Source organism: Lynx canadensis, chromosome A3 (genome assembly GCF_007474595.2).
Source record: "Lynx canadensis isolate LIC74 chromosome A3, mLynCan4.pri.v2, whole genome shotgun sequence".
Lineage (NCBI taxonomy): Eukaryota > Metazoa > Chordata > Mammalia > Carnivora > Felidae > Lynx > Lynx canadensis.
In genome coordinates, this window is record NC_044305.1 from 10,068,574 (window position 1) to 10,082,109 (window position 13,536).

The 13,536-nt window shown below is 51.5% G+C and overlaps 1 protein-coding gene across 1 annotated transcript in view; it reads left to right on the forward strand.

Moving 5' to 3' along the window:
• ATP9A (ATPase phospholipid transporting 9A (putative)) overlaps positions 1-13,536 on the forward strand; it is a 132,421-nt gene that overhangs the window by 23,401 nt on the left and 95,484 nt on the right. Inside the window, 4 exon segments of the mRNA XM_030309389.1 lie at positions 7,988-8,055; positions 8,058-8,131; positions 10,038-10,059; positions 10,062-10,150. Of these exon segments, the coding sequence (XP_030165249.1) occupies positions 7,988-8,055; positions 8,058-8,131; positions 10,038-10,059; positions 10,062-10,150 (253 nt within the window).

Here is a 13,536-nt window from a genome sequence, read left to right on the forward strand (position 1 = left end):
TGGGGCCTCCAGAGGGGACTGTGGTCCATGCTCTAGACGGATGGGGTGTGGTGGCAGCCTCCAGGAGTAGCGAGAGTCACAGGTATAAACGCAGATGTTGAGAAGGAGCCTGGCTGCCATCTCTTCTGTTTGGAATGGGGTGGGGGTTGGGGGGCAGTGGGGATGTGGTGGCTTATAAATTTGCCACCAAGCCCAAAGCTTCTACCGCGGGACAGTAGTTCCCCAAATATGGGCAGGCAGATACGTAGGTACAGCAGTGAAAAGGTCCACGCAATTCAGGGACAGGAACTAAATCACGTTGACACATGCAGTGGGGTACTTCCTTCCTTTTTCAGTTTTCCTTCAATGTTTCTAAGCCCGTGGGCGCCCACTTTTTAGGAGCCGGCACTTGCTTGTCTCTGCATTATAACGGGGAGAAGTGGCTGGAGGCTCAGAGCCCCTGCATCCAGTTTGAATTTAGTAACATTGTTTGCTTTTCATTGTGTTGATATTTGATGTTTACCTTGTGTTTATGGGGAGTGATACTGGTTTTCCATTTATGATAATACTACAAAGTTACCTTTTACAGTTTACGTAGGGGCGCCTGGGTGGCTCTGTCTGGTAAGCCGAAGACTCTTGATTTGGGCTCAGGTCATGGTCTCATGGTTCGTGGGTTCGAGCCCCTGCGTCGGGCTCCACAGCTAGTGGTGCAGAGCCTGCTTGGGGTTCTCTCTGTCGCCCCCCTCGGTGCCCCTCCCCTGCTCACCGTGTCTCTGTCTCTCTCAAAACAAATGAACTTATATACATAAAAAAAAAAATTCCCTTTAAAATTTATGTAAATAAAATCTAGAGCAGGAGTTCTTAACCCCGGGTGCTGCTGGCATTTGGGGGTCAGACCATTCTCTGCTGGGGGGCTGCCCCGTGCGCTGTAGGACGTTTAGCAGGATCCCCGACCCCCACCCCCCACTGGACGCCCCTTTCCCCAGTTGTGACGACCAAAATGTCTCGACCATCAAGTACTCCTGGGGTGGGACCAAAATTGACCCTAGTTTAAGGTAAGCAAGTTTAGCCTGTACCATGACGGTAGGAGGTAGGGATGGTTGGATATTGTAGGAAATACCACGTGTGTATGAAAAATCTCTTAGCCTGACTTCTGTCAGTTGCCGAGGTCCGCTGACCGATGTTCCTTGTGTGTCCTGGGCGCTGATACCGCATAAAGATGAGGCGGAAGGAGATGTCTAGAAAGGGATGCTCTAAGCAGCGCTGTCATGCCTGGAACGTTTCTGAATCTGCACAGCCCAGTCCTAGCTGTGGGCCAAATGTGGCCATAGAGCACTCAGAATGTGGCTAGCGGGAATAGGTAATTGAATTCTTCGATTTTAATTAACTAACTTAAATTAAAAAAAATTTTTTTAAGTAGGCTCCATGCCCAACGTGGGACTTGAAACTCACGCCAGCCAGGCGGCCCTCTTCCATTTTAATTAAATTTACACATAAATAGCCACATGCGGGAGAAGCTACCGCATCGGACAGCACTGCTAGAGAAGTCAGAGCAGTGAGGTCAGGGTAATAGGATGCAGGCTGGAAGGTGTTGACTGTACCCTTTAAAAGCTTAGAATTGGATGGGGCGCCTGGGTGGCTCAGTCAGTTGGGCATCCCGACTTCGGCTCAGGTCATGATCTTGTGGTCCGTGAGTTCGAGCCCCGCGTCGGGCTTGGGCGGACGGCTCAGAGCCTGGAGCCTGCTTCTGATTCTGTGTCTCCCCTCTCTCTCTGGACCTTCCCCCCATTCATGCTCTGTCTCTCTCTGTCTCAAAAATGAATAAATGTTTAAAAAAAAAAAAGCTTAGGATTGGAGACACACAGAACCCATAGGATTGTGTCTTCAAAGACAGTGCAGCTCTGTGGTAGACAGGAATAGCAGACAGGAGGTTGAGGCAGTGGTTAACACAGGACCCAGCTAAAACTGCCTTGAGCGAAAGTCAAATGAAACCGACGAACTGATTCCTAAGACGGAAAAGCCCAGGGCGTGGACAGACGGACCGACCTATGCCCGAAGGTGTCAGGAACCTGTTGTGGTCTTTGCCTTCCATCCTCGTGACTCCGTTCTAGGCCGACTGTCCCCTAAAGAAGGACAAGGTGGCCACCTGCAGCCCCACCCTTGTTTTCTGCCACCTTAGCAACGTCACGGTGAAGGGCACTTCTTTCCTAGTATTTCTGGTGAGACTCTCAGTCGGGGTCTTGCTGCCCTTTGTTGAGCCCCTCGCCACGTCGGGGGCTCTGCTCGGCCACGCCCGGATCCGTGTGCTCACCACACCTGGGGCTAGGGGGTGGGTCTGGCCCAGCTAACCCAGGTGGAGAGATGGAGGGAATTGCCTTTAATGATGATAAAGGATAATTGTAGAAGAAAACCCTGGGGTAGTGTAGGCTAAGGGAGTGGACCCAAGAAGGATGCATTTGGAAGGGGACCCTTCCCCAAGGCTGGGGCCCAGATGTAGGTGGAGATGGGCGAGTGCAGGCTGCTGGAAGCAGGGCAGGAGCTGCTCTGCAGGCACGGGGCAAGCAGAAAGCGACCCCCAGGGTGCACGTGGGGCGGCCGGCACAGCTGGTGGTTGACACGTTGGCTGTGCCGGGGAATGGGACACTGGGGCTACAGTGACAGGAGGACCTCGGAAGACAAGCCTGGGGGTGAAGGGATCAGGGTGCTGGTGCAGAGGAGACAGGATGTCCCTACTGTGAGGGCCCTGGGGAGGTCTCCGCAAGGCCACGGCGGGGCCTGGAGGACTCCAAGGGACAGCAGGTCCTGGGCGCGGGGCTGGGCAGAGCGCCATTGGGTGGCCTCACGCCCGTGCCACTGATCCCCTGGGCCGCTGCCTGGGCAGCACAGGAGAGCCTGTCCTCCAGCGGTGTCCCTCCGGGGCCCTCTACACGAAAGCTCAGCACTGTGCTCACTGTACGGGAGAGGCAGAAGGGACCTACGTCTGTCATCCCAGAGCAGGTATTGAAGGGCGGCTGTGCCGAGAGGCGGAAAGTTCACAACAGGTGTGAAGGTGAGCGGGTGTGGGGCATGCACGGCCCTGAGGAGCGCACAGGCAGGCGGCCACGGCTCTCGTTGGCCCCTACGGTGTCTTCCAACCTCAGGAGATGAAAGCCCGGGAAAACGCTGTGAAATAATTGTGCTGATCAGGCCATTAATGGCGGTGCAGAGGCTTCCCCTGCTCAGGCGGAGCCAGTGAAGTGTAGATGTTGGGGAAATCACTGAGTCCCCTCGGGCTCAGTGTCTCCACTGTGAAAATGGAGGCAGGGGCGCCTGGGTGGTTCCGTCGGTTGGGCGTCCAGCTCTTGGTTTTTGCTCGGGTCGTGCTCTCGCAGTTCGTGGGTCTGAGCCCCGCATCGGGCTCTGTGCTGACAGTGTTGAGCCTGCTTGGGATTCTCTCTCTCTTTGCGCCTGCCCCACTTTCACTTTCGGCCCCTCCCCAGCTCTCTCTCTCTCTCTCTCTCTCTCTCTCTCAAGAATGGAAAAACTTAAAAAAAAAAAAAAGAAAAAAATGGGGGCAATGCTCTTACACACCATGTAGGATTGTTGTGAACGGTACATGAAATAATGCATTTCTTTTTTTTTGTTGTTTATTTTGTTTATTTAAAAAAATTTTTTTTTTAACGTTTATTTATTTTTGAGACAGAGAGAGACAGAGCATGAATGGGGGAGGGTCAGAGAGAGGGAGACACAGAATCTGAAACAGGCTCCGGGCTCTGAGCTGTCAGCACAGGGGCCCGATGCAGGGCTCGAACTCACGGACCGCGAGATCGTGACCTGAGCCGAAGTCGGCGCTCAACCGACTGAGCCACCCAGGCGCCCCAATGCATTTCTTTTTATGTTTGTTTAAAGAGGGTGCATTTCTACATCCGCAACATTTTGGAACTCTGTACCCGCTTGCCCCACTCTAGTCTGGACGGCTGTCTCTGCTTGCCTGGATGATGGCAGGAGCTTGCTAAACAGTCCCCGTTTCCCCTTTTTTAGGGGTAAACACACAGCCTTATTAAGATACGGTTCACGTACCCTGCAGTTCACCTATGGAAAGTGTGCAATTAGCAGATTTAAGTATATTCACAGAGTTGCGTGACCGTCACCCCAATCAGTATTCAAGCACATCATGACCCCAAAAAGCAACCTCACAGCTATTACCTGTTCTTACTCTTGCCCACTGCAGGGTCTTCTCTGCTCAGCAGGCAGACAAGACCGTTCAATAATGTCAGTCGGATCAGGCCAGCCCCTGCCGGTGACCCTCAGTGATCCCTGCTGTGCATGGAGTAGACTCCAGACTCCCTGCCCCAGACAAGGCCCCGTGTCTTTTGGCTGCCCCTTCCGCCTCTGCCCTGCTCCCCTGGGGTTGGAGTATTCCAGCCACGCCAGTCTTTCCATGAGCACGTGCACCAGGCTGCCTCCCACCTCTGGATCTTGGGTTTCCGTTCCAGTTTGTCCAGATTGTGCTTCCTTTGTACGGTTGCATGCAGCCGCTGCTTGTCCCCCGGCTCAGCCGTCACACCAGCCTCCCTGACCATCCAGTCTCCCTGAGCCACACGCCTCCACCCGCCACCCCCCCCCCCCGCCCTGCTTGCCCAGGCCTTATTTAATTTGGGTGGTTGTACCCTGTCTCCCTCCCTCCACTAGAGAATAAGCTCCAGAGGGGGAAGAGCCGTCTGTTTTGTTCACTCCTGAATGCCCAGTGTCCAGGTGAGGGCCCGGCACGCCGAACACACAAGACAGAGTAAGTAGGTGAATGAGCAGGGGACCAAAGAGAAGCAGCGATTGCTGGTCTTCTGTTATTGTTGTTGGTACGTGTCCAGTAAATGCTGTTGACCTGAAGGTCAGGTTGATCGCGTATTGAACGTGTGCGGGTTATGTCCAGTGCAGGTGAAAGTGAATAAATGAGGTCAAGTTGGCTAAATGACATGGCCTCGGGGCTAATTGCACTTGGCTCAGGTGACACAAAGTTTTTGTTTTGTTTTTGGTTTTGTTTTTGGTTTTGCTTTTATTTATTTGTTTGTTTATTAAATTTACATCCAAATTAATTAGCATGTATAGTGCAACAGTGATTTCAGGAGTAGATTCCTTAGTGCCCCTTCCCCATTTAGCCCATCCCCCCTCCCGCAACCCCTCCAGCAACCCTCAGTTTGTTCTCCATATTTATGAGTCTCTTCTGTTTTGTCCCCCTCCCTGTTTTTATGTTATTTTTGCTTCCCTTCCCTTCTGTTCATCTGTTTTGTCTCATAAAGTCCTCATATGAGTGAAGTCATATGACTTTTGTCTCTCTGACTAATTTCACTTAGCATAATACCCTCCAGTTCCATACACATAGTTGCACGTGGCAAGATTGCATTCTTTTTGATTGCTGAGTAATACTCCATTGTGTGTGTATGGATAGACAGACATAGATATATAGATATAGATATATATACATCACATCTTCTTTATCCATTCATCCATCGGTGGACATTTGGGCTCTTTCCATACTTTGGCCATTGTTGATGGTGCTGCTATAAACATGGGGGTGCGTGTGGCCCTTCGAAACAACACCCCTGTATCCCGTGGAGAAATGCCTAGTAGTGTGATTGGTGGGTCTAGGGTAGTTCTGTTTTTAGTTTTTTGAGGAACCTCCATACTGCCTTCCAGAGTGACTGCACCAGCTTGCACTCCCACAAAGTTTTTTATTTTAGCCTGTGCCGAACGCTCACCCCTGTTTTGTCGTGGGGCTGTGAGAAAGGAGCAAAGATGCTGCTCAACATGCAGTTCCCAGCGGGACGCTCGATAAATGCTTACTGTTCTGAATTTCGCAGAGCATGAACCACACCGAGCCCCTCTCCCATCTCTTGCCACCACAGTGCACCCTGCGACGACCCTCCTGCCACTTTGCGCACGTGCACACGTCTGCGGCTTACGTGACGAGCGGCCCGACCTTGCAGCTTGCTGTGCAGAACATTCTGCTAAAACAAAACAGACGAAACTCATGTGAACAGCCGACCTGATGGTTTTGTTAAGGTCATTCTCTGGCTTTCGCTTAGAAACCCTCAACTGCGGGAGCCATCGTTACAGGATTATTACAGGATGGGGAGAGGGGTGCTGGTTCACATCACGGAGGGGTCAGTCATGACCGCGGTTTTCACTGACCCAGAGGTCTGCTCCCCGTCAAGTGATTCCCCCTCTCTCCTTCCTGCTTCCTGCCTTCAGTGTGCACTTAACGAGTGTCCACCGATGGCCAGCACGGGTGCTGCTTATACACAGACAGCGGCGGTTTGGGTCCCTCTGGTCCAGGCCTGCGTGTGTCTCTGGCCTTTGGACAACCGAGAACAGGGCCAACACAGATGAGTTACTAGGAGTAAAACCTGTCCTGATCACATATGCTCCACTCGAGCACTGATTTACTGGAATGAAGATGCTAGTTGTATTTCTTTGATTTTTTGTTAACTGTTTATTTCTGAGAGAGAGATGGAGCGCGAGTAAGGTAGGGGGCAGGAGAGAGCGAGACACAGAAGCAGAGTAGGCTCCAGGCTCCAAGCTGTCAGCACAGAGTCTGAGCGGGCTTGAACTCACGAATGGGAAATCATGACCTGAGCCAAAGTCAGATGCTTAACCGACTGGGCCACCCAGGTGCCCCCAAACATCCTATTTTTAAGGAAGAGCATTGTGTTTCGTCATGGGAATTTTGAGCATCTGGACAGGCAGCTTGCTGATGACCAGGGGGCTGAGTCTGCTCCGCTCTGTACCCCAGCACCCCACCAGGGCCTGCCTGGCGCGTAGGAGGATGGGAAGAAGGGAGGACCGTGGTGGACCTGTAATTACATAAGTCACCATTTCCCTGTCTGCTTGGTTTCACTTCACTTGGCAACATGGTGGGGGGGCCGGCAGGGCTGGGGTTTCTGCCTTGTGTTTGGGCTCTCCGGAAGGACAGGTGTTCTCAAGAGTGGCTTCATTCCCCCGGACATGGATTGCCCTGCCTTGTGCGGGCCACCTGGGAGCAGGTGCACGAATGCGCCGACCCTCGCAGGGCAGCCCGGGCAGCTGGGGGCTCAGTCGGCCCACAGTGGGCACACCGGCCTGGCTCTGGGTGACACCGGGCCCCGAGCCAGTGTCTTCCTGGCTGGCTCCTCTGGGCTGTTGCTCAAAGGAGATCCGGGTGTGGAGAGATTCTTCCCCTCGTTTACCTGGTCATCTTGGTGGAGCCGGGCAGCGTGCTGGAAAGACACCAGGTTTTCTAGCAAGACGGAAGTCGTCAAGGCCGGACTCTGTGGTTTCTCACATCTTGGCGCACTGGTTGCTTTACTTTTTATTTTGTTTATTTTTAAGCAAATAGACATTTTTGGGGGTGATTACAATTGCGATTTGAGAGACACAGATTGAGGTAGAAATCTGAATGGGATTCTCCGTGGGTGCTGTATTATAACTGCTGTGGGCTCTCCTCTCTCATCAGCAAAATGTAAATAGAGGTAATGTGTTGCTCTGTATTACTTTTTTTTTTTTTTTTTTAATTTTATTTTTTTTTTTTTCAACGTTTATTTATTTTTGGGACAGAGAGAGGCAGAGCATGAACGGGGGAGGGGCAGAGAGAGAGGGAGACACAGAATGGGAAACAGGCTCCAGGCTCTGAGCCATCAGCCCAGAGCCCGACGCGGGGCTCGAACTCACGGACCGCGAGATCGTGACCTGGCTGAAGTCGGACGCTTAACCGACTGCGCCACCCAGGCACCCCTGTATTTACTTTTTAACTTAAATCTCCTTTTAAAAATGAACTTACGCTTTGATGACGTAAGTTAATCTGGGCTTGCGGACAAAGCATATTTGGACCACAGCTTCTTAGAAGCCTTGGCTCTGTTTTCCCCTCTCATGATGATGAAGTCCCATTCGTGGCCGTTGTCCTGACCCAGTAAAGTTGCTCTAGAGGAACACGTTCGGAGAGAAGTGGACAGGTGTGGGCGTGGCCTTGACGGTTGTGGCTGTGTCTTTCCCACAGGTGCTGTGAGTGGCTGAGATGCTGCGGCGGAGGGGAGCCCAGGCCCCGCACTGTGTGGTTGGGGCACCCGAGAAGAGGGACCAGAGGTACCCTCGGAATGTCATCAACAATCAGAAGTACAACGTCTTCACCTTTCTTCCTGGGGTGCGTACGGGCAGAGGCCACAGCCTTTTTTTCTTCTCACACCGGATGTGGGTGGTGGTACCGGGTTTTAGAAGACTGAGGTCCCCGGGTACCTGGGTGGCTCAGTCGGGTAGGCGGCCGACTCTTGGTTTTGGCTCAGGCCGTGATCTCCCGGTTGGTAAATTCGAGACCCGAGTCTGACAGCAGGGAGTCTGCTTGGGATTCTTTCTCTCTCTCTTGCCCCTTCCCCGCTCACACTCTTCCTGTTCTCGCAAAAATAAATAAATATTTTTTTAAAAAGAGGAAAAAAGACAAACGTCCCTGTGGCCGGATAACCTGGGTCTTTTCCAGGCTGCCTTAGCCACTGCCTGTCCATCTCCCGTGTCCTGAGTACCTAGCGGGGGGGGGGGGGGGGAGGCTGCCTTCTGAGATTTCTGCTTTGAGACGCCACCTGATCCATTAGAATAACTTCACATTTAGTTGGTGTGTTAGGGGCAGGATGTGAAAAAGATATTTTGGGGACCCAGCAGTGTAACAAAATACCAAAAAAAAAACAAAAAATCTACAAAAACCAAAACCCCATCATTGCCTAAAGTATCCCTTCTGTCATCATGAAACGCATATTCAGTGTAGGAAAGTCAGGAGATACAAGTATGGAGATGTTTTTTTTTTTTTTTAAAGGTACGTTTTAATCCTACCATCCAGAAGGAATTGCTGTTGGCATTTTTGCTAATGAATATTTTGGTTGTGCTTACTTATTATTTCGTGCTCTGGAGTCCTGGTCCTAGCATTTCCACATTAGCTTAGGCCAATCTGTGGATTTCAGCTCTACAGACCTTCCCCCGCCTCCCAACATGTGCTTGAATTGAATGCCTATTTTACCCGACACACACTGGCTGACTTTAGAAGCAGCAGCAGTGATCAGTTCAGTGCTGGAAGGGGAAAGAAAAAAAAAATGAGTGTTTGATTTATTGAGAGAGGTTCCAGAAACACAAACGTGTAATGCTGTAGCTTACGGTCAATTTGAATGTTTTTTTAAGGGCAACTCTGACTGCCTTCACTGCTGCGTTCGACCCACATCTCCCCCCTCCCCACCCCCCCAACCCCCCCCCAAATGTCAGCATCTTAAATCAAGAAAAATTTTATTTCTCCTTCGTGGAAATTCTGGTGCCGAGCGGCCACACTCTCTTCCGTGTTGCGGCTACACCTTCTGGAACACGAGGGCCTCCAGTATCTCCATGACTGAGCAAGAGTGAGTTGGCTGAAAAATGGCTCTTTACTGCCTCAGCCTCCAAGAGACACATCATTTCCGCTCAGCGCCCCAGGCAAGGCGTGTGGTGCCAGACTCCCCACTCCCCCCCCTCCCACCTCCCAGGGCACTTGGGAGCCATCGAGGCTCCCCCACAACCCGCCCTCCACAAGGACAGGATTCTGCTCTATTTTATGGTGTTCAGATCATATCGTGGAGATGAGAGGTTACCTCGTTTTCTTGATCAACCTCACAGTAGAGGACATTTCCCACTAAAACCTCTTCTGAGCATTTTGAGCGGCCCTCCCTGTACTTACAAAACAGTTTTTAAGAAACAACTGTCACAGATAAAGTCGAAGCCCCCGGCATGCCCTCCCCGGCCCCAGAGGCACCCACTCTCTTGAATTTGGTGTTAATAATTTCCGTGTGTATCATTGTTTGTTTCTTCATTTTTTTTTTTTTTTTGACTTTTACGAATTCTGTTCTGTTTTGATTACCCACATGTGTTTTCCTAAACATACGCAGGAGCATTGAAACTCTACGTAAAAGGCATCATGGGAGTTGTGCTCGTCTGCAGGGCCGCTCTCAACTGTTAATCACCTCGGACTCGACCCCCCGCCGGTGCATCACTCGAGCCGTGACTGTCTCTCTCTCTCTCTCCTTCTCTTGTCATTCCAGGTGTTGTTCAACCAGTTCAAGTATTTTTCAACCTCTATTTCTTGCTTCTTGCCTGCTCTCAGTTTGTTCCTGAAATGAGACTCGGTGCACTCTACACCTACTGGGTCCCGCTGGTGAGTAAGGGGCGTGGTTTGTTCGCTGACTGTGGGGTTTGGGAACAGACGCTTCTTTGTCTCTCTCACCCGGGCATCTGCAACCTTTTACTCGAGAGGACAGCCTCAAGCCCCCCCCCCCCCAGGATTAAAAAAATTTTTTAATGTTTATTATTTTTGAAGGAGAGAGAGACAGAGCATGAGCGAGGGAGGGGCAGAGGGAGAGGGAGACACAGAATCCGAAGCAGGCTTCAGGCTTTGAGCTGTCAGCACAGAGCCCGACGCGGGGCTCGAACTCACGAACCGCGAGATCATGACCTGAGCTGAAGTCAGCCGCTTAACCGACTGAGGCGCCCAGGCGCCCCCTATATTTTTTAATAAAAAAAATTTTAATGTTTATTTATTTTTGAGAGAGAGAGAGAGAGAGCGCGCGCACAAGTGGGGGAGAGGCAGAGAGAGAGGGAGACACAGAATCTGAAGCAGGCTCTCTGAGCTGTCAGCACAGAGCCTGACATGGAGCTTGAACCCATGAACTGTGAGATCATGACCTGAGCCAAAGTCGGATACCCAACTGACTGAGCCACCCAGGCGCCCCTAAAAAAAATTTTTTTTAATGTTTATTTTTGAGAGAGAGAGAGAGAGACAGAGAGACACAGCATAGGGTGGGAGGGGGCAGAGAGAGAGGAGGCACAGAATCTGAAACAGGCTCCAGGCTCTGAGCTGTCAGCCCAGAGCCCCACGCGGGGCTCAAACTCACAGACCGCGAGATCATGACCTGAGCCGAAGTCGGACGCTCCACCGACTGAGCCCCCCAGGCGCCCCAAGCCCCCCCAGGATTTTAACGGTGAGGCTACATTTCGTACACCACTGGGGCCAGACTGGTGAAGTGGTAAAGGCCGGGCCCTTCATTCGTTCTGTCCTTCAGCCAGTCAGTCAGTTTTTTCAGCAACTGTGCATTTCATGCTTACGGCCTGTCTCGCCTGTTTCTAGACTCTGGGGATGCAGTGTCAGGCCAGAAGGACAAGGCTTCCATCTTTGTGGGTTGTGCTATTTGAATTGTTTTCTGAGATCCTGTTTTGTGTCCCTGTAGAGTCTGCCAGCAGGAGGGTTTGAAAAGTACCGGGTTTTGCGCTTTGTGTCTGAAGTGAGACAGACCTGACCAGAAGGCCCCTCCATTCCCTCCCTTGCCTCCTTTGGGCAAATGGTTATCGAGTAGCGACTGTGTGCCGGGTTGGGGGGAGGGGGCCTCTGCTATGTGCTGGGGACACAGCGGTGAATGAAACATAAAAATTCCTGCCCCTGTCCAGTTGGTTTTCAGAGGAGACAGACAGTAAACATTTCAAATTGTGAAAAGTCCTGCAGAGGTTCTAAGAATAAGGCCACGGGCCAGATAGGGTATCCCAGGCCCATTTAATATTTGTTGAATGGATGAGGTGGGGGTGGGGGATGTAGAGGGGCAGCCTTGGCCAGTGTGGCCATGGAAAACATCTCAAGGAGGGGATGGGCTGAATAGGAAGGCGGGAGTATCCCAGGTACAGAGAGCAGCAGTGCAAAGGCCCTGCGGTAGGCATTTGCCCAGAGCATTTGAAGAACAGAAGGAAGCCCAGTGTGACCAGGGTGTGGAGAGGGTGGAAGTGACATCTCTTTCTATCCAGGTAGAAGCTGTGTATTTCACATGAAGTGGGGCATTATTTATGTATTTATTTATGGTGGCAGGTGAGAGAGGATAAGGATTTGGTGCACTGACACGGACGGTGTGGGGAGCCAGTTGCTAAGAGACCCGTGAGTGGCCGGGTGGCCATAAACCACGAGTGCCGCGTCATCAGACAGGTTAGGCCGGCAGCTCCAGCCCAGAGAAGGGAGAGGGGGTTGGGTTTTTCCACACGAATAGCAAAGGTGCTTTGGGGATGTGCAAACAGTTCTCCCCCGACCTGAGTCATTTGTGGGTGAGTTAGGACTCTGGGAGCGGGAGAAGGCTTTGTCACACATCCTTGCCTTGCATAACAAACATTCCTGTCGGGCGGCGCGTTGCGTTCTCACCCATGAACACTGCAGACTCAGAGGCCCGGCTGACACAAGCAGGCCTCGGGAGAACCGGGGAGCTCACGTCCCATGCAGAACGGAAGGGTCCGCTCCGTTCCAGCAGGTGCGAACATGGTCCTGGAGTTGCCAGGCCCAAGAGTTAGAAGCTTTGGAGTTTTATGTGAAATACCCCAACGTCATTGGAGGTTTTTAGTTCCACAGCTGCTAACTACATACCCTAGAGTCAAACCCTAAGTTACTTGTGTAAAAAAGTTAGTCTCTAATGTATACAAATGTAACTTATCACCTTGCCTTTTCCCGGGATGCCTTTTAAAAGTGTGGTTATTTGAAAGGTAAGATGTTCACATGATTCAAGAAACACAGAAATCGCCCCAGTGAAAATTTCCCTCTGGTCCAGTCCAGGTGGGCGGGAGCAAGTAGCCAGCACTGGGGTGCCCCTCCCCACCCCCATTCCCTAGCTCCTGCCCACATCGCCTTGCTGAAATGATGCCAGGAGTTCCCAGAAGCCTGACCTTCCGTGCATGCAGTCAGAGTGGCCTCTGCCTCCTCCTGGACCCCCCGCCCGCTTTCCCTGGAACGGTGGCCGCAGGTGGGAAGCAGGCAGGGTCACAGCTGCCGCTGGCGGTCCTGACATTTTCGACTCCGCATCTGGGTCTCTCTTACAGCCACATTTTCACTGTGAAGGTTTAGGATGTTGGTCTTACCGTCCTGCCTCTTCCCAGGGGCTACAGAGAAGAAGGTTTGGGGGTCGAAGAGAGACGAAGTGGATGGCATGTTTCTAGGGGACAAGAGCTGATGTCCCCTAGATTTTTGTGCGCAGAATCACTTTCCGGTTCTTGACCAGAACGCATTTGAAATGTCTCCGACCGCCCTGAAAGGCCTTTCGTTTCAGAGCCAGCTATGGATAAGGGCTGAGTGAGGGCTGCGGTGTGGTTCCCTGGCTACACGTTGGGAAGTTGTGTAATTTGAACCTCAGTTTTTCTCATCTGCAAAACAGGCATGATCGTGTCCACTTGCTTGGCTCATTGGGAGGATTAAAAGGAAGCCCTGCAAATAAATTGCCTCCTTTTGCTCCCAGTGGACAGGAAATTCTCAGGAAATACGCTCATTTGAATTTTAAATTTCTGGCACTGGTGTCATTGTTCCTTGTCTGGATTAAGGTTTAGCTTTTGAGAACCTTTTTCTTGGTACTGATATGTTAAAGGGAGAAATTCCTCAATAGGTAGCTGAAATGATCCCTAAAATTGTTTGTATGAAGAGCTAGATTTTTTCGTTACTGAGATATAATCTGTGTACCATGAAATACACAGATAATACGTTGACATTTGTCAACACCTGGAAACACCACCTCGGTCAAAATACAG